Raw genomic sequence first — 27172 nt, 5'->3', positions numbered from 1 at the left:
TGTGTCTCAAGTGGTAGAGCACTAGTATTGAGCTGAAGAGCTGAGGGACAGCACCCAGGCCCAGAGTTCAAGCCTCACGAGTTGACCCCCCCCCCAAAAAAAAGAATATATAATCAGGTACATGACTCTGCAAAGAAGTTGTACAACTAATTAGCCCTAAAGGGAAATCTACGGTTAGTAAACAGCTATCTCAGCATACTAAAGCAGGAATATAGATGTTGATGACAAGTCACAGCCATAATAAAGGTCTGGATTCCTATCTTATCTGAATAAATGTCACAGAGACAAGGTACGGACTCAATAGAGGCTTGGAGCTCTGAAGGAAATGGGGAGATCAAATTGAGTAAGGGAGGGTCATGTTAACCTTGGGTTTTGAGGCTGAACTGGCTGGCCCAGTTGACTTCATAAGATGAAGATCTCAATGTGCTCTCAAATGATTCTTGATCCTCTTCCATATGTGAGTTATGATGGACAAGGTAGAAATTAGAAATGAAAATTCAATGAAAGCAACAGACATAAATCAGGAAATGCAGGCACGGATGTTTAATTATTTCACAGTTTAGTCCCTCAGAAGTGCACCAGAAAAAAGGGAGACATTTGGGTTTTTTTCTTGCATCAGGTCTATTGCTGATGACTATTTAATACTGCCTTCTTGTTGGTTAATAGTGTTCATCGTAGTCCGACTGTGGCTGTAGAAGAAACCAAAATACAAACAAAATGTCAGTGCTGCTCTTTTGTAGCTAAACTTATTTCTAATTCAATTAACTGAAAATATATGGGTGATTGAAGGGCAAAAACATCTGAAATAACTAATACCAGACAGAACAATTATCTTCTACCTCAACTGCAGATACACCTTGTTTTGTAATATCAGTGGCTTCCTAAAATACACAAAGTGTTTGTTTATCCACATTTGCAAAATATTCATTTCAATAAATAATATGTTGAGAAAATCCATTCTTAATATTTAAAATTATTGGGGCTGAGAAGGGTGCTCAGTGGTAGAGTGCTTGCCTTGCATGCATGAGGCCCTGGCTTCAATTCCTCAGTACCACATAGGCAGAAAAAGCCAGAAGTGGCGCTGTGGCTCAAGTGGTAGAGTTCTAGCCTTGAGCTGAAGAGCTGAGGGACAGTGCCCAGGCCTGAATTCAAGCCCCAGGACTGGCAAAAATAAAAGAAAATATTTAAAACTATTTTAATCTAGAATTTAAAAGAAATAGCACTTGTAATTCTAACTATAATGTACACACACACAAATACACAGTTATGAATACCCATATGCTGAAAATCTTTATCAACAATCATATCAAGCTGAAGAGCCTTACAGAGATTCTGTCAGTGTATGAACCCCAAACCCTTCCCAACCAGCATCCCGCAACTCTTCAGCAAGTCAGTGAAAGTCACTCTAAAACTGTAAGAGTTGCCTTTTCTACTGGACATGCAGACATCAACCTAAGAGACATGAAATGGAAAGAAAACATTACACCATCAAAAAGACACAAATAGTTTGCTACCTCAAAGAAATGGAAATCAATGAATTTCTTGAAAAATAAATCACCACCTCCCAATAATGTCAGATTTGTATGAATCCATCAAGGAATTAATCCATTAGCTATCAGAGCCTTCCACATCCCCAATCAATGCCCCAAACTGGCAACTAAGCCTCCAAAATACATGAACTTGTGGGCGATATTTAGTATTCAAACCAGAGCAGATGTGCAAAAGCAGTTCTGTTTTCTTTCATAATTTTTCTTTTGTGCTGGTACTGGGGCTTGAACTCAGGGCCTCACACTCGTTAGCTTTTTTTTTCTCAAGGCTAGTACTATACCACTTGTGCCATACTTTCCCTAAAGAATAGCTTAGTGTATGTTTGTTTGTGTTTGTGTGTGTGTGTGTGTATGTGTGTGTTTATGTGTGTGTGTGTGTGTGTGTGTGTGTATGAGAGAGAGAGAGAGGTAGAGACAGAGACAGAGACAGACAGAGACAGAGAGAGAATCAGTACAGGGACTTGAACATAGGGCCTAGTGTTCTTCCTTAGCTTTATGTGTTCAAGTCTGTATCACCTGAGCCACACCTCTACTAAGAATAGCTTCAGCTATTTTTTTCTTGTGCCAGTATTGGTGATTGAACTCCAGAGCCTGTCTCTTTGTTTTTCCACTCAAGATTGGTGTTCTACCCATGGGCACTAGTTTCACTTCTGCCAAAGCAGTTCTGAGAGAAAAAAACACAGAAACAATAGAAAAAGAAGGAAGATTTCAAATTAATCTAGAGGTTATTCCTTAATAGGAGATAAATGAAGAAAAGAATAAAATACAAAATGATTAGATTAAAAAGAATGGAATTAAACTGAAAGAGGAAACCCATATAAAAAGGTCAGTAAACCCAAGAATTGATTCTTTGAAAACAAATAAATGAAGTTGACAAACTGTTAGCTAGACAAAGAATAAAAAGACTCAAGTAAGTAAAATCAGAAATGTAATTAGAGTTTACATAACTAAGCTATTCAGTCAGCCTAGAAACCTATAGATAAATGAATGGATATGCCAAGTTATATATGTATGGAGTTCTAATCAGACATAAAGAACAAAATCACATTGTTTTCAAGAAAATGGTGATGGCTATGTGAAGTGACATCAGCAAGACTAGTAACATGTTTTCTCTCTCATATATTGAATTTGGGGAGAGGGCATGAAAGTAAAAGAATAATTGTTACTGGTATGGAATGGGAAGCAGGGAAAGAGAGGAATGAGAGAATAGTAGAGGTAGTAAATATCATCAAAGTATGCATACATGGAGATGTCATAGTGAAACCTATTTCTTTATATAACTACTATGCTATTAATAAAATGGAAGTGATGGCCTTATGACAGATGCCTCAGGAATCAAAAGTATCATTAGTCAGTAACATAAACAATTATACAAACCAGCTACTCTAAAGGAAACAGAAAAATTCTGGAAAAAAATACAATCTACCAAGAGTGAATTATAAAGAAACTGGAAATTTAAAGAAACACCATCAAAGAAACACCCAGGACTAGAGAGATCTATCACTACAGTTATCAAACATCCAAATAGTTACAACCAGTACTTCTTAAGTTTTCCAAACTATAGAACTGAACACATACTACTATAAGACCAGCATCCTCCTGGTACTTAAGCCAGACAAGGGTATCACAAAAAGAAGCCATTATCTCTAAGGAAATGTGAAGTGCAAATTTCAATAAAATATAAATGAACCTAATTCAACAACATAGTCATCATCTTTCACTACAGTAAATTGTCATCAAAACAAATGCTTTCTCTCAATGCTAATGAAAATAGGTCACAATTGTGTGTTTCTAGTTGCCAGCTCTCATGTATAACTAATATCTTTCCTTCGGATGGGTCAGGGATGGAGAGGCTGACTGACAATTTTTGCAATCCAGTTTTGTTAGTCATTATTTTAAAATAGCCTACAGTGAAAACCATAGAGAATATTATAAACAAATTTGTTCATTATAAATTAGTCATTTACTGCCTTTAAGTGGTAATCCATACATAGGATATGGAGTAATTTTATCACATTGATAAGCACATACCTTTCACTGGTGGATATCTTGCTGTTGCTATTGCTGTATTCTGACCTGGATCAAAAATGAAGAAAATCTGGTTTAAACTGGGAAAAATTATACATTTAAAAATTAAATGATCATTTGAAGACCATATTCCTTTTTGCTCACAGCCTGATGCTCTACTACTTGAGCCACACCTTCATTTTTTGCTTTTTACTGATTAGTTGGAGATAAGAATTTTTCTAATTTGTTTGAGGGGACTAGCTTCAAACATTAATCCTCAGATCTCAGACTCTTGAGTAACTAAAATTTCAGATGTGAGCCACAAGTGTCAAGGAAGTATTCATATTTTTAAGCCCACATCTGTTTAAGGAGCACCTTACTTTGTGATATCCTTAATTCATTAAGCCAAATAAAGCCAAAATCATAAAGTAACATTCAAAATATTCAGCTAACCTAAACATCACCTGCTACTCTATTAAAATATACAAGTTTTATGCTTTGTGTAGCAATTATAAATCTAACTTAAATTTTGGAAAAACTCCACCAATCATGTTACAAATATTGAACAGTATTGAGAAATTTGGTTTTACACATATAATATTCAAACCATAGTATATATGTAATCATTTTTATGAATTTACTTTTAATTTGGGCCCAAAATGTTGTATATTTGAACCAACTCATAAATGACCTTGGACATCAAGCTGTAAACACTTCTATTTCTTGGCACTACCTTACGTAATTATTTTTACTTAGATAAATTTACAATTCTCTTAGGAACAATTTTCCAAAAATTTCTTTCCTTTTACCATAATAAAACAATTTTGTGTTTTCTTCAACTATCAATTGCAGAGGTAAAATAAGAGGAAAATACTTCTGTGGCAAAATACTGTAAATTATGTAAAGGAACTCAATGGCATGTTTGAATATTTGTGGAACTGATGGTCAATAATATGGTGATTTGGGGCTGGGAAGGTGGCTCAGTGGTAGAGCGCCTGCCTTGCATGCATGAGGCCCTGGGTTAGATTCCTCAGCACCACATAAGCAAAAAGAAAAAAGCCGAAAGTGGCACTGTGGCTCAAGTGGTAGAGTGCTAGCCTTGACCTGAAGAGCTGAGGGACAGTGCCCAGGCCCAGAGTTCAGGCCCCATGATCGGACCCAAAAAAATAATAATAATATGGTGATTTGCTTCATTAATATACCTAGAGGATTATGCACACTTGGAAGCCATTGTTGTGTCATGTTTCATAGAGTTATAGAGAAAAATTTCAAGTACTCTGAAACAAAATCATTTGTTTAAGGTAACAGTTTTATGTGCAAGATTTGCCACTGAAAAGAAAATTTCACAAGCTAAATGTAATTTTTCTAATAACACATCTCCCTAACTATATGTTTCTCTAAATAACTAGCTTTACAAATTAGCAACATTGATATTTAGGACAATGAATATTGTAAGAACAAGTTCAAGGTATGGTCTGTAAATGAGAAAAGGGTTCTAATACAGATGTTTCTCAGTGGCCTAATGATTTATATTTAATAATTTTTTGCAAGTTCCCTTTCTAATAAAAGCCTATTGGACAACCTTGCAAATATATCAAGGTCAGGGGACCACAAGCTTAATAGTCCTCTAATATACTCTTGGCCAACATATCTCCTCCTATTTCAGGGTTGACTAAGAGTCAAACATGCAGCATGGACATCAAACCTGTTTGAATTGTAGTCCTGTGCCTCTCCTTCTATTACCTTACCTGTTGTCTTAGATATTGCTCATGTAAATGAATATTGCTTTTTGGCTTATTAAATAAAACAACAGTAGATATATGTGCACATGTATACCTATCTGTTTCAGTTTCTCTTCTCAAGCAAAACTCTCTTATTTTATTCTGATTTACTAAACCAATAAGAATAATGACAAGCACTGGTACAGAAATGTAGAAGATGAGTTGAAACTTGAATTTTGGGAGAACAGGTTGTGCCTCAAAATAGCCTAGAATGGAAAATACCAATTTTAAATTAATGTCAGAGATTGGATTAATCAAAGGAAAAACTGAAGAAGACATTTTTATCAACCTTATTCCTTATCAAACCTAAATACTTATTAAACACTCTATTCTTACCTGTTCTTAATATAATAAAAAATTGAATATATACACTTATATATGTTTCTCATGTTTTGCTAGGGTTTTTGAGTCCTTAATCTTTTTTTTTCCCCTTTGGTCAGTCGTGGAGCTTGAACTCTGGGCTTAGGCACTGTCCTTGCACTTTTCAGCTCAAGGTGAGTGCTCTACCACTTGAACCACAGCACCACTTCTGGATTTTAAGGGTTTATTGGAGATAAGAGTCTCACGGACTTTCCTGCCGGGTCTGGCTTTGAATCACTATCCTCAGATCTCAGCCTCCTGAGTAGCTAAGATTATAGGCGTGAGTCACCGGCGCCCCACTCCTTACTCTTTCACTACATAAAGATTTCTTAGATTGTTAATATTTGCAAACATTCATTTAATCCCTTTACAACTTGTCAATTCACCCTGCAGATATTGGCACTTGTCAATGATTTGACATATATATACGTACATATGTATATAATGTATATATAGCATGTACATATACTATGTATATGCATATATTTCTGTGTACAAATACACACACACATACACACAGAACTTAGTACTTGGAAGTGATTTGTAACTATAACGAATACATTAACTCATGGAATTGACTTTGGATCTGAATAATTGCTAAAGGGTGAAGCACCTTTAAGGATCACTTTGAAGATGGCCTAGATTCCATTAAGGTACCATTGATATAAATGTAGAAATGCAGCTGGGAAGGTGGCTCAGTGGTACAGTGCTTGCCTTGCATGCATGAGGCCCTGGGTTCAATTCCTCAGCACCATATAAGCAAAAAGAAAAAACCCAGAAGTGGTGCTGTGGCTCAAGTGGTAGAGTGTTATCCTTGAGCTGAAGAGCTGAGGGCAGTGCCCAGGCTCAGAGTTCAGGCCGCATGACCGACAAAAAAAAAAAAAAGAAAAAGAAAAAGAAATGCAGAAATGCCAATGTTGGAAGAGTAATTCTGGCAAAGGCTAAGAGAAAAAATAAAAAAAAGACAGGGGAGACCACCCACATCTTATAGAATATGCATAGAAAGAATCATGAACAGAGTGTGAGTATGAATATGAATACAGTAAAAGTGTTTCTGGTGAGGTCTCAGACAGAAATAAGGACCATGTTTTATGACAATGAAATAAGACAATTCCCTGTTACAAAATGAGAAAGACTCCTGATATTTTCAGCAAATACAAAATAGAATTTTTCTCATCTCCCTGTATATTTAACTCACAGCAGAAAATTTAGTCTATAGTTACAGTGAGGGAAGACTTTCCCTGCAAAGTGGAATGCATACCTGGTTCATTTCGCTTGAAGGCAGGTCACTCATTGACATAGAGAGGACACTTCCTAACAAAAGCTTTTAGTCACTTGTTTCCTCAATAGGTGAAGGAACACTCAAAGAGATGTCTGTTTTAACTTTATAAAATAGAAAGAGATGGCTTCCATATGCATAAACAAAATGAATGCAACTGATGCCAGAAAAAGAAAGTATGCTTTAATACCAGGTTGCCATAAAATTTCCTTGTTGGACAAGAAGGTTATTCTTTTTTTTCCCACTAGTCCTGATATTTGAACTCTGGGCCTAGGTGCTGTCCCTGAGCTTCTTTTCCTCAAGGCTAGTACTCTACCATTTGAACCACACCTCCACTTCTAGCTTTTTTAGTGCTTAACTGGAGATAAGAGTTTCACAAACTTTCCTGCTTGGCCTGGCTTTGAATGGTGATGCTCAGATCTGAGCCTCCTGAATAACTAGGATGACATATGTGAGCTGTCAGTGCCTATCAAGAAGGTTAGTCTTTTTTTTTTTTTTTGATAAAAAAGCCTTATTGTTCACAGGGTGATGGATGGACTTGAGAAAAATTGTTAAATGAAGTAAGTCAGGCTCAGAAGTAAGTCAGTGCTCAGTCAAGGCACATGTTTTCTCTCAGATTTAGAAATTTGGTCTAAATTAAAACTATATATGAAAATGTACATAAGATAATATACAGGAATATACAGAAAAACTAAAATATAGTGTTATATACAGAGGAGGAGTCCAATGGTGCAACCACTGTGAACAACTAACTTACAGTTTAACAAAATGATTACCAGGCAACTAGAACATGTGTTGTTGAGGTCTGGGGAAAGTTTGAGGGGCAAAGTTGCAGACAAATGGCAAGAGGAAGGGTAGGTGAATACAGTCATAATATTCGATGTGCACATATGTAAAAATGGAGCTAGGAAATTGAAGGGGATGGGTAGGGTTGGGAGAGAGATGGAGGAGAATAGAAGAGTTGACTCTGATCAAGATGCATTGTAGTCAGTTAATGACTACATGAATTTATGAGATATGTTGTATCCCTTTGTATAACTATTTAAAGATTGATCATGATGATGATGGTGGTGGTGTTCTGTCATTTTTAAGTGCATGGAGAAATGGAAAACTGGAAAAATAGGAGTAAAGTAAAATAGAAATATTAGTTTCTTCACAATAGTTAGGTGGTCTAGAGAGAAGCTAAATTTTATATTAAGCAAATTAAAGTCACACAGAGAAATGTTTATGTTTAGCATCATAGGTAGGAGGTAAAATAGATCAACATGAACACAAAGTAAAGGTTAATAGAGGGTGGAAGTGATGTGGAGTACTGGAGAGTAGATAAAAGGAGGTCAGATTTACTGAGCCCAACTGATATACAACATTAGGCATCCTGTAATCAAAAATGTAAAAGAAAGAGAAAGAAGGCAAGGAAGGAGGAAGGGAAGGAAGGAGGGAGGGAGGAAGAGAGGAAGGAAGGAAGGAAGAAAGGAAGGAAGGAAGGAAGGAAGGAAGGAAGGAAGGAAGGAAGGAAGGAAGGAAGGAAGGAAGGAAGGAAGGAAGGAAGGAAGGAAGGAAGAAAGAAAGAAGTTTTATAAAACATATAAAGAATTACTTAAAGGCTGAAAGGGTTAAGAGATACATAATTAGAAATGAAACAGAAAGAATAAGAATATTTGATTCTAGAGCCTGGAGGAAGATGGCTGAAGAGAAGCTAGGGGCTAAACAAGATCTTACATAGAAACCAGTTTTAGTGTTCCAGTGAAAAATCTAAGGCTAGAGAGTTACACCAAGTATGCCATCATAGTACAGAGAGTTTAGCCAGAGAGGAAAATTCCAGACAGCTTGTTTAAGGACACTGGCATTTGCCAGTGTCCACTGTGGCAGCAGCAGCTATGCATAGCCGAGAAACCAAGGGAAAGTCGTTAGTACCCCACAAGACAGTCCCACTCCTTCTCACAGGCAGCATTGGGAAGGCAGCCACTCCCCCACTACTGGAGAAGAACTCCATGTTTGATATTGACAAAGACCTGGCCAGAGCAACTAGCACATAACTAGGCCTGGGAAGAAGACAATGGGAGCCATTCAACAGGTGAAAGGAACCTGACCTGCAGAGCTCAGCTCTACCTCCAGGGAAAGTTGTTCTTCCTAGGTAGAGAAAGCTCTGCCCAAGGTTTGATGACTTTCTTCACTGGGTAAACAGAGCCAGAGGTGGCCCCACCCCTCTGCAGCACAGGCAGCAACTCCAGTTGCTGGAGGGTAAAAGAAAAACAATTGGAAACCGGACAGCATAAATCCTAAGACTGGCCCCAGACTGGGCTGCATGAGTGTCTCAGGAACTAGCCTGTCAGGGAAAAGCTTCTGATTGTGGACAAGTCAGAACCCTACCCACAACCTAGCTCCCTCACAGCAACTCCAAGCTAGAGGAAACAGCCACCTCCTTCTTTTGTGACACTCAAAACACATATCCCTCCCACTGAACTAGCCTAGGAGGAAGGTCAAAAAGTCCTGGTAAGGCAGAGCTTCATTCTGCCTGCTCAAACAAACTGATTTGAGAAACCAACTAAGTCACAGGAAAACCAAACACCACAAACAAAGCAGAGACTCCACCAAGAAACTAATTACAGACATAGGGGAGATACAAGATATCCCCCCTAATTTTTTTAAGTTTTTTTTAATTTGTTTTCTATTTTTTCATCGTTTTTATTTTTTAATTCTCTTTTTAGTCTTTTCCCTTTTTGTCCTTTTACTTTTTTTGCTTTGCTTAATTGCTGTTCTGTTCATCACCAGATACATACCTGTCTTCAATTATTAGATCTTAAATTTCATTGTGTGCATGCTTAATTCAGATATTGATTACTCAATTCAAAAACTCTCAGCCTTAACCTCTTTAATTGTGCTATTATTTCTTTATACTTATATAATTTTTAAGTGTTTCATTCTTAATTTTTTTATTTTTTTTTTCCTTTTACTGTATCTCTCTTTTCCTTTCCTTTTCTCTTTTTCCTCTCTCTGAATTTAGGTCCTTATTTTCCCTTTCTCCCTTTCCCTCCCCACATTCTTCTAATCTTATTTTCTCCTCATAATTCTCCCTAGACCTATCTATTTCTGGTCCCTGACTCCTTCTTTGAATTTCTTAGAACACTGATCCCTAGCTGTCTGTTGTTGAACTAGATTGTATCTGTATTCATTCTGTCAATCTGGACAACTACAGGTCTCTGGGTTGATGCTTGCCTTAAAAATACTGTTCTAGTGTGGAATTGGTTTACTTTCTTTTTTAAATTTTTTATTAGTTTTTTATTGTAAAAATAGTGTACAGAGGGGTTACAGTTACATGAGTAAGGTAATGAGTACATTTCCTATTGACCACTCTTACCTCCTCCTTTGTTGCTTTTATTTTCATACCCAAATGGGTAGAATAAACTGTAGAAACACAAGAAAAATATCAAGTCCAGATACCTCATGGTAATCATGCAAAAGAGCAGTTAACCAATAATCCAGAGGAGAACTCCCAAAATGCTCTACAAACACTACTGGTAAACATGCTGAATGAAAAGATCGAAAGCCTGCAAAGGGCTCTGTGTGAGCAGGACAGGGAAGTGCATAAGCATAATAAGGCTAACCAAGTATTAATAGAGGAATTTGTGAACATGAAGCCCAACAGAAGAAAAGGGACTCCAATGAAACTATAATCAATCAACTAAGGGATTTGAGAATGAACACTGAAAAACAAATTAAGGAAGTAAAGAAGTCCATACAAGATCTAAAATAAAGATCCAACAAAGAATTTGAAGTCATCAAATCTGACCAATTAGAACAAAAGGAAATGATAAACAATGTATAAAGTCTTGACAGTAGGTTAGACCATGCAGAAGATTGAATCTCGGGGACTGAAGACAGCCTAGGTGTTATAGAGAAAGAACATACAACTATCCAAGACAAATCCAAGAAATATGTTAGATCTATTCAACATATAAAAAACACCATCAGAAGGCCTAATTTAAAGCTAATGAGTGTAAAGGAGGGCTGAGAGGCAGAAGTTAACAATCTAGGAAATTAATTAACAGTATCCTAGAAGAGAACTGCCCAAACATGCAAAAAGATAGGCCCATCCAGGTACAAGAAGCCTTTAGAACCCCAAATAGACCAGACCAGAACAAGACATCCCACTACCACATTGTAATCCACACAGGATCAACAGAGACCAAGAAAAGGATCCTTAAAGCTGTAAGGGAGAAAAAAAAAAATCAATCACCTATAAAGGGAAACCAATCAGAATAACAGATGTCCAACAGAGACCATGAAAGCAAAAAGAGACTGAAATGATGTATGCCACACCCTAAAGACAAAGAAGTATCAACCAAGAATACTGTACCCAACTAAACTCTTCTTCATAATCGACAGATGAATAAAAAGCTACCATAGCAAAGAAAAATTGAAACAACAGATCTCCAACAAACCAGCATTACAAAAGATACTGAAAGATGTCCTACACATAGAAAACCAACAAGAGTGTGATAAAGGCCAAGAAATGACACCCAAACAGAGAATATGAGAATCATAGGAAGAACTGGTTGACATAGTCCCTAAAAAATGGGATAACATGGAAGGAACTACCAAGCACTTCTCAGTCCTAACTCTCAATATTAATGGGCTTAACTCTCCAATTAAGTGACATAGATTGTCTAGTTGGATCAAAAAGCAAGATCCTTCTGTCTGCTGCTTTCAAGACACACACCTTGCCCACAAAAGAAACGTATTCTGAAAGTGAAAGGCAGGAATAAAATCTACCAAGCAAATGGCCCCGACAACCAGGCAGGAGTTGCAATCCTAATATCAGATAAAATATTTCAAATTAAAATAAGTGATAGGGAGGGGGGGAGGATCGGGTAGGGGGGATGGGGGGATATAGGAAGGGATGGGAAAGGGAAACAAAGGAAGAGGCAACAATGCTTGATAAGAAATGTACTCATTATCTTGTCCATGTAATTGTAACCCCTCTGTATGGTATTTTCACCATAAAAAAAGAAAGAAAAAAATGAAAAAAATAAATAAATTAAGTGAGATGAGAAAAAGAAGGACATTACATATTAATTAAGGGATCTCTCCTTCAGGAGGACATTACAATTCTAAATATCTATTCACCAAACAACAGAGCAACTTAATTTATCCAAGAAACACTACAATCCCTAGAATCTCACATAGATCCAAAGACATTAATTGTCAGAGACTTTAACATACCATTATCCCCACTGGATAGATCAACCTGGCAAAATCTCAACAGAGAAACCTCAGCCCTATACAACTGCATAGACCAACTAGACTTAACAGACATCTACTGAATATTTCACCCAGCAGCATCAGAATACACATTCTTCTCAGCAGCACATGGAACATTCTCCAAAAATAAACCACATTTTAGGTCACAAAGAAAATTTGTCCAAATTCAGAAACATTGAAATTATTCCTTATATTCTCTCAGACCACAAGGGAGTAAATTAGAATTCAACACTAAAAGCCACAAAAGAAAATCCTCTAACAAAGGGAGGATGAACAACACACTGTTGAACCACCAGTGAGTCATGAAGAGATTAGAAAGGAAATTCAAATGTTCATGCTATTTAACAAAAATGAACGCACAAATTACCAGCTCCTCTGGAACATAGTAAAGACAGTACTCAAAGGCAAGTTTATAGCTCTGAGTTCCTATACCAACAAATTGGAGAGATCTGAAACCAACAATTTAACGAGGCACTTGAGGCTCCTTGAAAAAGGCAAAAAGCTAAACCCCAATCCAGTAGATGGAAAAAAATAATTAAAATCAGAATTAAATGAATTAAGAGTCAAAAAAAATCCAGAGAGAGAATCAACAAAATAAAGAGTTGGTTTTTCAAAAAAAAATGAACAAAATTGACAGACTCTTAGCAAATCTTATCAGAAAAGGAAGAGAACACACCCAAATAAGCAAACTCAGAGATGAGAATGGAAATATCACTACAGAAATAACCGAGATTCAGGACATTATGAGGAAATTCTGCTCAAACCTTTATGCTAATAAGTTCAAGAATCTGGAAGAAATGGATGAATTTCTAGCAAATATTGACATGCTCAAACTGAACCAAGATGATTTAAACCAACTTAAAAGACCCATATCAAACATCAAAATCGAAACAGCAATAAGAGACCTACTACCTAAGAAAAGCCCAGGACCAGATGGATTTGCAGCTGAATTCTACAAGGTCTTCAAACTAGAACTCACATCAATACTCCTCCAAATCTTCAATGAAAATGAAAGTGAAAGTTCACTACCAAACTCTTTCTATGAAGCCATTACAAACCTCATCCCAAAATCAGGCAGGAGCTCATCAAAGAAATAGAACTACAGACTCATTTCTTTGATGAACATCAATACAAAACTTCTCAACAAAATTTTGGCCAATCGACTTCAACAACTCATAAACAAAAGCATACATTATGAACAAACAGGACCAATTTCAGGGATGCAAAGCTGGTTCAATATTCACAAATCAATTAATATAACTCATCACATCAACAAGAGCAAGGAAAAGAACGACATGATTATCTCAATAGATGCAGAAAGAGCATTTGACAAGATCCAACACCCTTTATGATGAAAGCTCTGGAAAAAATAGGAATCCATGGAACATTCCTCATTATAATAAAGACTAAATATGACAAACCTACAGGCAGAATTATACTTAATGGCAAAAAGTTAAACCCATTTCCTCTAAATTCAGGAATGAGACAAGGATGTCAGCTCTCTCCACTCCTCTTCAACCTAGTATTAGAATGCCTAGCTAGAGCAATAAGACAAGAAGCAAACATAAAGGGAATCCAAATAGGGAAAGATGAAGTAAAACTTCCCCTCTTTGCAGATGACATGATCTTGTATTTAAAGAATCCCATGGACTCCACTCCTAAGTTACTGGAGCTGATCCAAAACTTTGGCAAAGTAGCAGGGTATAAAATGAACCCCCCCAAAATCAATGGCTTTTCTGTATGCTAATAACAAGAAGCGTGTGGCTGAATCAGGAAAGTAACTCCTTTTCTAATAGCCCACAAAAAATAAAATAGCTAGGAGTTAACTAAAGAGGTGTAGGACCTCTATGATGAAAACTTTAAAAACCTGAAAAAGGAAATTAAAGCAGAACTAAGGAAGTAGAAAAACCTCTCATGCTCCTGGATTGGGAAGATTAACACTGTGAAAATGGCAATACTGCCAAATTCAATGCAAGACCTATCAATATCCCAACCTCATTCTTCAATGAAATAAAATAAGCAATCCAAAACTTCATATGGAGCAATAAAAGACCCTTAGCAGAATGAACAGTGCTGGAGGAATATCAATACTAAACTTCAAACTCTACTACAAAGCCAGAGTAATTCAAAACAGCTTGTTACTGGCACTAGAACAGACCTGAGGACAAATGAAATAGAACTGAAGACCCAGAAATGAACCCACAGACCTATAGCCACCTAATCTTCAATAAGGGAGCTAAAAAAAAATAGAAGAAAGACAGCTTGTCAGGAAATGGTGCTGACAAAATTCATTCAACACCTGTAGAAAACTAAAGCTAGATCCTTATATATCACTCTGTACTAGGATCAACTCCAAATGGATCAGAGACCTCGAAGTCAAAGCAGACACCCTGAAAATATTACAGGATGGAATAGGAGAAACCCTAGGTCTGCTTGGCACAGGCTGAAATTTTCTTAATAAAGACCCAGAAACACAGCAAATCAAAGAAAGCCTGGACAAATGGGATTGCATGAAACTGCAGAGCTTCTTGGCAAAGGACATAACAAGCAAGATCAATAGAAAGCCCATGGATTGGGAGAAGATTTTCACTAGCCATAGAACAGACAAGGGCATCATATCTGAAGCATACTTCGAATTCAAAAACTTAAATCCCCCAACAACAAATCCTCAAAGAAATAAGCGCCCGATTGATAAGTGGGCTAAAGACTTAAAGAGATCACAAACAAGGCCTTACTAAAGCTACCCGCACAACTATGTTTATTATTCACCATTGCTAAGATTTCAACCAACCTAGATGCCCCTCAGTAGATGAATGGATCAAGAAAATCATGTGCCTCCATCAGAAAGAATGACACCATCCCATTTGTTAGGGAATGGAAAACTTGGAAACAATGCTCAATAAGAAATGTACTCATTGCCTTAACTCATGTAACTGTAACCCCTCTTTACAGTATCTTTACAATAAAAAAATTTTTTTAAGAATATTTGGCTCTATTGTAAGTCAAACAGAGGCATGACCCTTGTTTTTATAATCATATGTAGGCAAAACTTATTTAATTATTTCTATTATATTTTTAAAGTGTTACATTTGTGCTCCTAAAGAATTTATAATAATATGGCCTACATAATTTCAATATATTTCTAAAAGCTTGATCAGCTTCCCAGACACATTGACTCAACTCTAGCTACTTGAAAGGCAGAAAGACAAGGGATCACAGTGGAGGCCAGTACAGGAATAAGTTCATAGGACTATCTTAGCAAACGGCTAAGTAGTCTGTGACCGTTACCTTGTCAACAGGACGAAGTACAGGTTAGGAGGATCACAGCCCAGGGTAGCTTAAGCAATAACACAAGACTTTCACCTCAAAGGCAAAAAGCTAGAAGTGTGGTTCAAGTGTTAGAGCAACTGCCTAGTAAGCATAAGACTCTGAGTTCAAGCCTTATTATCACCATTTTAAAAGTTTACAAAACTGGTCATGTTATGCAGTCTAACTACAAAGAAGTCTATTGAAGTTTTCCATAGATATTTATTTGGAAAGGCCTCAAAAGGAAATTGGGCAGTGTAGACAATTTGCCAAATTTCCTATTTATTTATTTATTTACTTGCTTACCTGGTTTATAATTTTATTTTATGGTAAAGATGCTGTATAGAGGGGTTGCAGTTACATGAGTAAGGCAATGAGTACATTTCTTGTAGATCATTGTTAACCCCTTCCCTTGTTGTTGTACCACTATCCCTTCCCTCCCCCACTTCCCACACTCCTCCCCATCCCCTCCAACTCCCCCCCAACCTGATGTTGTAAAGTGTGTTTTCCAATATACTGTCCTGTGGGTATCATTGTTGCAATGGTCATCCTGTGTCCTTGTTCCATTTGTTATTCCCCTTCCTCTCCCCAGATTAGACAAATGTATATACAAGATGCAGCTACTAAAATCAAGTACAGTGACAACAGCGGATACATCATAGGAAGAACATTGAAAAGAAACAAAAAAAAATCTTGTGTCCATATCTTGGGATTCATTTCACTTAGCATCATCTGATATGATCTTATGTACATAGTGTTTGAGCTTTTCAGCTCATCTGATAAGATTATCCTATAGGTTACTTACATTTTTTTACCTTTTGCCAGTGCTGGGGCTTTTGAACTCAGGGCTGGGCACTATCCCTGAGCTTCTTTTGCTCAAGGCTAATACTCTACCACTTGTGCCACAGTACCTCTTCCAGACTTTTCGGTTTATGTGGTGCTGAGGATCAAACCCAGGGCTTCATGCATACTAGGTAAGCACTCTACCACTAAGCCACATTGCCAGCCCTCCTACTTACTTTCTTATTTACTTACTTAGCAGGCACTCTCCATGAACTTCTTTACTCAAGACTCTAGCAGTTTAGCCATAGCTTCATGGTGCTTAATTGGAGTCTCAAGGGCTTTCCTACCCTGGTTAGCTTCAAACTGCAATCCTCAGATCTCAGCCTCCTGAGTAGCTAGGATTTCAGCTGTGAGCACACTATTCCTTCCTAGCTATTTTGAGTAGACTCAACACCTTAAAGAACCAGGGGATGTCCTCTAGTTATTCCATTACATTCATATCTGTTTAATTTAAAGAAACTACTCAGAGTAGCCAAGGTAGGATGCAAAATGGAAAATTTCAAAGATAACCTAATAGCTCCAAAACAACCATGAAGTCTGGAAGATTTCAAGGCCCTCAATATAATGAATAGTGATGCTATTTTGCATTAGGAATATTTGAGACAATTCCAAGTAATACTCAAATTATATATAATGAGATTCCTACTTTTAAAATTGCCTGATACTGGATATACTTTTTCTTTGACAATACAAACCTATACAGTCAGGTGTATCATTTTTAACCTCACAAATAAAATAACAGTTTTGTTGTCAGAGTTGTTTTCAATCTAGCCTCAAACCTACAATTCCTTTTCTTGCATGTCATATTTAATCAATGCCATTGTAAGGTCACTAACCTATTTTAGTTGTGATTTTGTGACCATCATCAATACTTCCAAACCCTCCTCTCATTGGCTTGCATTCTGGAGGGGTATATCCTTCAGAACAGTGGCAGTGGTTAAAGTTGTTGCACAGCTGGAATAAAAAAAAGTAGAAGAGTCTTTGTAGAGAGAGAGCTTCTTATTGGTCCTTAGAGTCTATACTTTTCCCACAAAGCATCTCATCTTAGAGATTGTTAGACAAACTCAATTTCTACTTGAGATTTCCATACAAAGTATGGAAACTTCCTAAAGAAAGTTTCCATTGCCAAATCCACTCTAATCCTTATTATAGCCAGATTCAAATACCTTACAATTCCTACTCATTTCCCACAATAGTTCAGAGTGTAAATAAACTAGCAAGACTAACATTCTAATTACTTTTTATAGTGTCTTCTCTGTGTAAAAATAGAAATACTTTCCTTCCATGATAACAACACAAAGCCATCTGTCCTTTTAGCATATCCACCCAGTGTATACAGGAAATTTTATACACATCTTTTACACATTATCATTTGAAATGTTTTCCCTTTATATTATAGGTTGTTAAATGATACCACAAAATATAATGGTGACTAAAATGCAAATATTTTTTAAAGCTCCCAATTGCTCATTACAGTGTTAAAAGTATTGTTGAAATGAACACTATTGTGACTTACCCCACGGTCATTGCAATCTCTAGTAACGTTACACTTTTGATAGTTTATAAGATATCGCACTTCTTTACATCTCATTTTGTCACAATACTAAGGCAAAGCAAAAAGAAGTAAAAAAAAAAAAATGGAGTCAGGCAAACAGGTTTATTGCAGAAATAGCATGTAAGGAATTTTAAGAGAAAGAATCCCAGAATTCATATTATCCAGAATTGGCATCAAAATCTATGAGAATACAATGATAAAGTACTTTGTGACTCCCCTGAAATAACTAATATACCTTCAGATTGTCATCATTATGTAAGGAGCTGGTAGTTTTATATTCTTAAGTCTAGCATTAGAAACTGTTTTGGAAAGATAAATCATTGGAGACATCAACTGATGAATCTTATGGCCTCACATTAATTATCTGAAGAGCCCTGAAAGAAGTGGTCTCCACCAGAGATCACTGTTATCAACAGCCCAAGGGAGACTGACAACAGTGCCATGCACAGCAAGGTGGAGAACTGAAAGGTAAGAGGGGGAAGTCTTAATACCAAAAGACAAAAGAGGATGGCTGACTATTTCATATGAAAAACAAAAGAGAAAGAAGGATATCAGACAATTATAGGAGGTGATAGGACAAGGGAAACATTCCAATGGTAAGATATATAAAAATATGATTGTCAAAACAAATAAAAGTGCTTGACCACAAATCTTATTCAGAACTATTATTCATAAGAGATCTTCAGATCTTTTCTGAAAATCTATTCATTCATAGAGGGAAAACACTTACTACATATTTCAGAACATCAAATACTCTGTATAAATTATTGAAAGATAATATTACTGTTTAAAAAAGTTGGCATGGACACACATTGTGGACTTATTTAGTTCCTTTCCCAATAGTTCTATGAATGTGGAGAAAGTTAGAAAAATAGAAAAGCAGCACAATAAGCAGATAATTACTATTAACATTTTGGAATTCATGCTAGCCTATTTCTATTTTACATGGAAATTTGAGATCATCCTGGACATAATTGTTTTCACTTAAAATATTTCCTCAGTATAGTTATGCATCATTAAATACGTTGAGCTGATCATCGGTGGCTCATGCCTATAATCCTAGCTACTCAAGAAGTTAGATCTGAAGATCATGGTTCGTAGCAAGTCCAGACAGCACCAAAAAGCCATGAAGCTGTTGCTTCATGATAGAGTACTAGCCTTGAAGGGAAAAAAAAGCTAAAGCTCAAGGGCAACAAACAGGCTCTGAGTTCAAACCCTACAAAGGCACAAAAATAAGTAAATAAATGTTGAACAGCTCTACAACTCAAATATATGAAGTTTTTCACAACCTAAGTTTTAATGACTAGTAGCTAACATGAGATATCATATTTAAAAATTTGTCTTAACCATGTAATTATAGCATGTTAGCTTTCTGTATCTGGAATAAATACTTGAGATAATTTTTTAAAAGGTGTTGAAAGCACTAATAACATATTAATGGAATGCTGTATGACTTGTAAATACAAAAACTGAATGTGCTTCTTCAATGTCAAATTTAAAGATACTTTAGACTCACTAAATATTTCATAATCCAATGGAACATGATTTTGTTTTACTTGCTAGTTACCACTGAGAAGACTCTAGACTTTCTGTGGAATGTTGAAATGCAGTTTGCCTGGCAGATACAGAAATGATTTTGATCCCAATGAAAAGATAACTCTGAATTATAAGACAGGACAGACATTTAACAGTTTTTTCACTGAACCCAGCAATTGTAACCCAATATTCTTTTTCCAAATGCCTCTAAATACCAAAGTATTTTGAACCAGCTTTAACAACCTACTGCCCAATAACAGGCTAAATGAGTAACAGCGTGTGTGTGTGTGTGTGTGTGTGTGTGTGTGTGTGTGTGTGTGTGTGTGTGTCTTGATGCTAATAGTTTTAACTGAAATACCTAAGAAGATTCAACTTCCAAATTCAAATTTGTGCTTATAATCCCAGTACGTGGGAGACACAACTCCAGAAGGATGTGGTTCAAAACTAGCCCAAACAAAAGTTAGTGATATCCCATCTTCACACACAAGGCAGGCTTGGTGGTTTTCTCTCAGTATGTAACCCCAGAATAGGAGAAACTGTTTACCAACTATTCAATGGGAAAAGTGATTAGCATCCAGAATATACAAATAACTCAGAAATAAACAATAAAAGAACAATTTAATTAATAATTGGGCAAATGAACTGGACAGTTCTCAGTAAAAGGAAAACAACTGGCTTGTAAGTACACAAAGAAAGGTTAAATACGTCTAGCCATAAAAGAAACTGCAAGTTAAAACCATAGTAGGACTCTACCTCATTCCAGTCAGAATGGCAGCCATTAAGAAAACAAACGTGAGGTTCCGGGAAGATGGCGGAGGAGAAGCTGGAATCTGAACAAGCTCTCGCATAGAAAGCAGTTTTAGAGTTCCAGTGAACAGTCCTAAGCCAGAGAATCACACCAAGTGTGCCATCACAGGACAGAGAGTTAGGCAAGAGAGGGGAAGCCAAGGCAAGGAGACACATCTGAGCGCTTGCCAGCAGCCACCGCGGCCGCGGCAGCAGTGTCTGCGGCGGCGGCGGCCATACCTGAGCCACAGAGAGTCCAGGACGAAGGAGCCAGATGCAGCGGGTGAGTGGATTCTACTCAACACCAGCAAGAACCGACAAGGAGCGGACAACTTCATCCTGCAGTTTGCAGACCAGAGACGACCCAGGAACCAAGACTCGGTGTGAGTAGAAGCCGGACGTCCTCACTCCTTCTCAGGGAGCAGAGGAGGGAAGGCCACCCCTCCCCCCCAGTACCGGAGATCTCCATCTTGGATACCTTCAAAGCTCGGAGGAGCTGCTAGCTCCAGCTCAGGCCTTGGAATAAAATGAGTCATTTAGCAGGTCACAAGAACTTAACGCTAAGTGACCTGCCAGACTCAACTCCATCCAGGGAAAAGTCACCCAGCTCAGGCGCCAGCCATAGGAGTGGCTTTCCCCACTGGGTAACCAGAGCCAGAGGCTGTCCCTCCCTCTAGCAGCCACCACAATCAATTGAAAAACAGAAACCCTGAGAATGGCTCCAGGCTGGGCTCTGTGAGTTTTTCACAAAATAGCCCCAGGGAAAAGCTACTGTTTGTTGAAAGGCTTCAACTCTACCCAGAACCTAGCCTCTTCATTGCATCCCCCTCTTTTGTGATTCTCAAAGCAGATCACCCTCCCAGTAAACTAACCTGGGAGGGGGATCTCAAAATCTTGGGTAAAGCAGAGCATTTTTCTGCCTGTTCGAACAAACTGACTTAAGAAACCAATCAAGCCACAGGACCTCAAGCTGACCAGAGACTCCAACAAGAGACTGGTTACAGACAAAAGGGAGATACAGGATTCTTCCCACCCCTCCCCCCCAAAAAAAAAATCAAAGAACTTTTTTCTTCTTCTTCTTCTTTTCTTTCTTTCTTTTTTTTTTTTGGTACCTTATATATATAAAAAAAATTTTTTTTCCTTTTCTAAAACTTTTATTAATCTTTAATTTTTGCCTTTTTTGAAAAAATAATTGTTTTCCAGTAACTTTTTTCCTCTTATAATTTTTATTTTAGGAATACGTGAATGTGCGTTTTCCTTTCTTTTCTTGTCTTCTTTCTCTTTTTCTTTCTTTCTTAATTATCTTTCTGTTTTTTGTCTAGCTCTACTGAACTTCTGATCTTTTTTTCTCCCTTTCTTATCCTTTTCACCTTTTCCTCTCTTTTGTTCTTCTTTATGTGACTTAACTCTTGTCCTGCACATCCTCAGATAAACCCGTAGTTAACTAGTAGACCCTATCCCCCATTGTGTACACTTAATCCACAAATTTATTACTCAATTCAAAAGTCTGAGACTTAAATTCCTTAATAGCAGTACTACCTCTTTATACCTATATAATAATTTAAGCATTTTTTTAAGTTTTTCACATCTCCTCTATGTCCCTCTCCTTCTCCCAATATATTCACATTCCTCTCTAAATAGATGGTCTTTTATACTCCATAATAACATTAATTTTTACGTTTCTATTTTTTTTCTGGGCTCTTTTCATTTCCCTTTCCCTTTCTTCTTTTTCTCTCTCTCTCGACTTGCATCCTACCCAACCTATTTCCTGCATTGGGATTAGGACATAGTTAACGCTCCCTGTCCCTCCCCACACCAATCTATTCCTATTTTTTACCCATATCTCTCCCTAACCCTAATAATTTCTGGTTTTCCAAATTCTTCTCTGCGGTTTGAAGTCCATTAACATATAGTTGTTTGATGTTGAATAGATGTATCTGTTGAACTAGATTGTATCTGTAGACTATTGACCGTACAAATGCAAACTTTGGTTGATGGTTGCCTTAAGATAGTGTTCTAGCACGAAACTGGTGCTATCTTCATCTCAAATGGGCAGAGTAAGCCGGAAAAACACAAGAAAAATGGCAAATCCGGGTATCTCAATTCCCAATCTTGATAATCAAGGGTCAGAACAGATAATGAATAATCCAGAGAAGAGTTCCCAAATAGCTCTACAAACACTGCTGGCAAACATGATAAATGAGAAGTTTGACAACTTACAAAGGACTCTGTATGAGCGTGATAGGGAGAGAGAGGAGGCATCCCAAAAGTTTATACAGGAATATCATAAGCATGAGGAAGCTACTCAAAAACTGATACAGGATTTGCGTGAACAACTTGAGAATACTCAAAGAGAAAGGGAGGAATGGCTTGAGCAGGCTGAGAACACTGAAAGAGAACTGCAGGAATCCCACGAACGGGAGGAAATAGAACTGCAGAAATCCCACGAATGGGAGGAAGCTAATCAAAGAGTAATACAGGAATTGAAAGACCAGGTAGAGAACACACAAAGATCACTAAAGGCATTCATGGAATCCATTAACAAGGAGCTGAAGGAAGTCAAGGAGACCACAAAGGGAATGCTGAATGGAACCCAACAGAAGGAATGGGAGTCCAAAGAAACCATAACCAATCAACTAAGTGATTTGAGAACAAACACTGAACACCAAATTAAGGAAGTAAAGAAATTCATACAAGACCTAAAACAGAGCTTCAACAAAGAACTTGAAGCCATCAAAGCTGACCAATTAGAAGGAAAAGAGATAAAAAACAGAGAGTCTTGACAGCAGGTTAGACCATGCAGAAGATCGAATCTCAGGGATTGAAGACAGCCTAGATATTATAGAGAAAGAACATACAAACATCCAAGACAAGTCCAAGAAATATGGTAGATCTATCCAACACCTGGAAGACACCATCAGAAGGCCTAACCTAAGGATAATGGGTGTAGAGGAGCACCTAGAAACAGAAGTTAATGGTCTAGGAAATTTGTTTAACAGGATCCTAGCAGAGAACTTCCCAAACATGCAAAAAGATAGGCCTATTCAGATACAAGAAGCCTTTAGAACCCCAAATAGACCAGACCAGAATAGGACATCCCACTGTCACATTATAATCCACACAGGATCAACTCAGACCAAGGAAAAGATCCTTAAAGCTGTCAAGGAGAAAAGGGTAATCACCTATAAAGTGAAACCAATTAGAATCACCTCAAATTTCTCAGCAGAGACAATCAAAGCAAGAAGAGCCTGGAATGATGTATGCCATGCCCTAAAAACAAACAACTATCAACCAAGAATACTGTACCCAGCTAAACTCTCCTTCATAACTGAAGGCCATATAAAAACCTTCCATAGCAAAGAAAAATTGAAACAATACATCTCCACAAAACCAGCCCTACGAAAGATTCTTAAAGATGCCGTACACATAGAAAACCAACAAGACCGCAATAAAGGCCAAGAAACTGCACCCAATCTGAGAATCCAAGAACCATAGGAAGAACCCAGTTTTTGCAGCCCCCAAGAAGGTGGATAACATAGCAGGAACTCCCAAATACGTCTCAGTCCTATCTCTTAATGTTAACGGACTGAACTCTCCAATTAAGCGACATAGACTATCTAGTTGGATTAAAAAACAAGACCCTTCTATCTGCTGCCTGAAGGAGTCACATCTTGCCCGTAAAAACAAACACATTTTCAATGTTAAAGGCTGGAACAAAATCTACCAAGCAAATGGCCCCCATAAACAGGCGGGAGTTGCAATCCTAATATCAGATAAAATAGACTTCAAATTAAAATTCGTGAGAAGAGATAAAGAAGGTCGCTACATACTAATTAAATCCTCCTTCAGGAGGATATTACAATTCTAAATATCTGTTCGCCAAACAATGGAGCACCCAAATTTATCAAAGAAACATTACTTTCCCTCAAATCCCATATAGATCCAAAGACATTAATTGTTGGGGATTTTAACACACCACTCTCCCCACTAGATAGATCAACTCGGCAAAAACTCAACAGAGAAACTGCAGATCTAAACAGCTGCATATATCAACTAGACTTAACAGACATCTACCAAACATTTCACCCAGCAGCATCAGAATACACGTTTTTCTCAGCAGCACATGGAACGTTTTCTAAAATAGACCACATTTTAGGCCGCAAAGCAAACGTGTCTAAATTCAGAAACATTGAAGTTATACCTTGCATTCTCTCTGACCACAAGGGAATAAAATTAGAACTCAACACCAAAAGCCACCAAAGAAAGTCCGATATCACATGGAGGCTGAACAACACACTGTTGAATCATGAGTGGGTCATGGAAGAGATTAAAAGGAAATTCAAATGTTCATGCTATTCAACAAAAATGAACACACAAATTACCAGCTCCTCTGGGACACAGCAAAGGCAGTACTCAGAGGCAAGTTTATAGCTCTGAGCTCCTACATCAACAAATTGGAGAGCTCTGAAACTAACAATCTAATGACACATCTAAACCTCCTTGAAAAAGAGCAGCAAGATAAACCCCAATCCAGTAGACGGAAAGAGATAATCAAAATTAAATCAGAATTAAATGAATTAGAATCCAAAAAAACTATAGAAAGAATCAACAAAACAAAGAGTTGGTTCTTCGAAAACCTTAACAAAAATGACAGACCCTTAGCAAATCTTATCAGAAAAGGAAGAGAACATACACAAATTAATAAACTCAGAGATGAGAATGGAAACATCACCACGGAAACAAGCAAGATTCAGAACATTATAAGGGAATACTTCTCAAAACTTTATGCTAGAATACTTCTCAAAACTTTATGCTAGAATACTTCTCAAAACTTTATGCTAATCAGTTTGAGAACTTGACAGAAATGGACCTTTTCCTAGCAAATATTGACACGCAAAAACTAAACCAAGATGAGTTAAACTATCTTAACAGGCCCATATCAAGCATTGAAATAGAAACAGTAATAAGAGACCTCCCAGCTAAGAAAAGACCAGGACCAGATGGTTTTACAGCGGAATTTTACAAGGCCTTCAAAGCAGAGCTCACACCAATTCTCCTCCAACTCTTCAATGAAATTGAAAGAGAAAGCTCACTACCGAACACATTCTATGAAGCCATCATAACCCTCATCCCAAAACCAGGCAGGGACTCATCAAAGAAAGAGAACTATAGACCCATTTCTTTGATGAACATTGATGCAAAACTTCTCAACAGAATTTTGGCTAATCGACTTCAACAATTCATCCAAAAAATCATACACCACGATCAAACAATATTAATTTCAGGGATGCAAACCTGGCTCAATATATGCAAATCAATTAATATTATTCATCACATCAACAGGAGCAAGAATAAGAACCACATGGTTATCTCAATAGATGCAGAAAAAGCATTCGACAAGATCCAACACCCCTTTATGATGAAAGTTTTGGAAAAATTAGGAATCCTTGGAACATTCCTCAATACAATAAAGGCTGTATATGACAAACCTACAGCCAGCATTATACTTATGGTGAAAAACTAAAGCCATTTCCTCTTAACTCAGGAGCAAGACAAGGATGCCCACTCTCTCCACTTCTCTTCAATCTAGTATTAGAATGCCTAGCTACAGCAATAAGACAAGATGCAGACATAAAGGGGATCCAAATAGGGAAAGAAGAAATAAAACTCTCCCTCTTTGCAGATGACATGATCTTGTATTTAAAGAATCCCATAGACTCCACTCCCAAATTACTCAAGCTGATTCAAAACTTTGGCAAAGTAGCAGGTTATAAAATTAACCCCCAATAATCAATGGCTTTTCTGTATGCCAACAATGAGAAAAGTGTGGCTGAAATTAGGAAAGCAACTCCATTTGTAATAGCCCTAAAAAAATAAAATATCTAGGAATTAACTTAACTAAAGAAGTGAAGGACCTCTATGATGAAAACTTTAAAATCTTGAAAAAGGAAAGCAACACAGAACTTAAAAAATGGCAAAACCTCCCATGCTCCTGGATTGGAAAGATTAACATTGTGATAATGGCAAAACTTCCCAAGGCTATCTACAAATTCAACGCAATACCAATCAAAATTCCAAGCTCATTCTTCAAGGAAATAGAAGAGGCAATCCAAAAATTCATATGCAACAATAAAAGACCCCGAATAGCAAAAACGCTCCTCAACGGAAAGAACACTGCTGGAGGAATATCAATACCAAATTTCAAACTCTACTATAAAGCCATAGTAATCAAAACAGCTTGGTATTGGCATAAGAACAGACCTCAGGACCAATGGAATAGAATTGAAAATCCAGAAATGAACTTACAGATCTATAGCCATCTAATCTTCGATAAGGGAGCTAAAACAATACAATGGAAGACAGACAGCCTCTTCAGTAAATGGTGCTGGCAAAATTGGTTAACTACATGTAGAAAACTAAACCTAGATCCTTATATATCACCCTGCACCAGAATCAACTCCAAATGGATCAAAGACCTTGAACTCAAAGCAGACACTCTGAAAACATTACAGGATGGAATAGGAGAAACCCTAGGTCTCCTTGGCTCAGGCTGAAATTTTCTGAATAGAGACCCGGAAACACAACAAATGGGATTGCGTAAAGTTGCAGAGCTTCTGAAGGGCAAATGACATAGCTAGCAAGATCAATAGAAAGCCCACGGATTGGGAGAAGATCTTTACTAGCCATACAACGGACAAGGGTCTCATATCTAAAATATACTTGGAACTCAAAAAATTAAACCCCCCAACAACAAATCCTCAAAGAAACAACTGCCCAATAAATAAGTGGGCGAAAGACTTAAAGAGAAACTTCTCTGAAGAAGAAAGAAGGATGGCCAATAGACACATGAAGAAATGTTCAACATCCCTAGCCATAAAAGAAATGCAAATCAAAACAACATTGAGACATC

At 37.2% G+C, this 27172-nt stretch overlaps 1 protein-coding gene across 1 annotated transcript in view; it reads right to left on the bottom strand.

Moving 5' to 3' along the window:
* Positions 1-634: 634 nt before the first annotated feature.
* Positions 635-27172, bottom strand: part of LOC122107650 (disintegrin and metalloproteinase domain-containing protein 5-like) — an 86864-nt gene continuing 60326 nt past the window's right edge. The window contains exons 16-22 of the mRNA XM_042679455.1: positions 17902-17988; positions 17222-17339; positions 15525-15573; positions 3579-3623; positions 2064-2211; positions 817-881; positions 635-689 (exon numbers count right to left, since the gene is read on the bottom strand). Coding sequence (XP_042535389.1) covers positions 635-689; positions 817-881; positions 2064-2211; positions 3579-3623; positions 15525-15573; positions 17222-17339; positions 17902-17988 — 567 coding nt within the window. The remainder of the gene's footprint in view (positions 690-816; positions 882-2063; positions 2212-3578; positions 3624-15524; positions 15574-17221; positions 17340-17901; positions 17989-27172) is intronic.

The sequence above is a fragment of the Dipodomys spectabilis genome, unplaced genomic scaffold, assembly GCF_019054845.1.
Source record: "Dipodomys spectabilis isolate Male_0828 unplaced genomic scaffold, ASM1905484v1 ptg000052l, whole genome shotgun sequence".
In the NCBI taxonomy this organism is placed as follows: Eukaryota; Metazoa; Chordata; class Mammalia; order Rodentia; family Heteromyidae; genus Dipodomys; species Dipodomys spectabilis.
The sequence above is the reverse complement of the archived record's forward strand: the minus strand, read 5'-3'. Positions and strand labels throughout refer to the sequence as shown.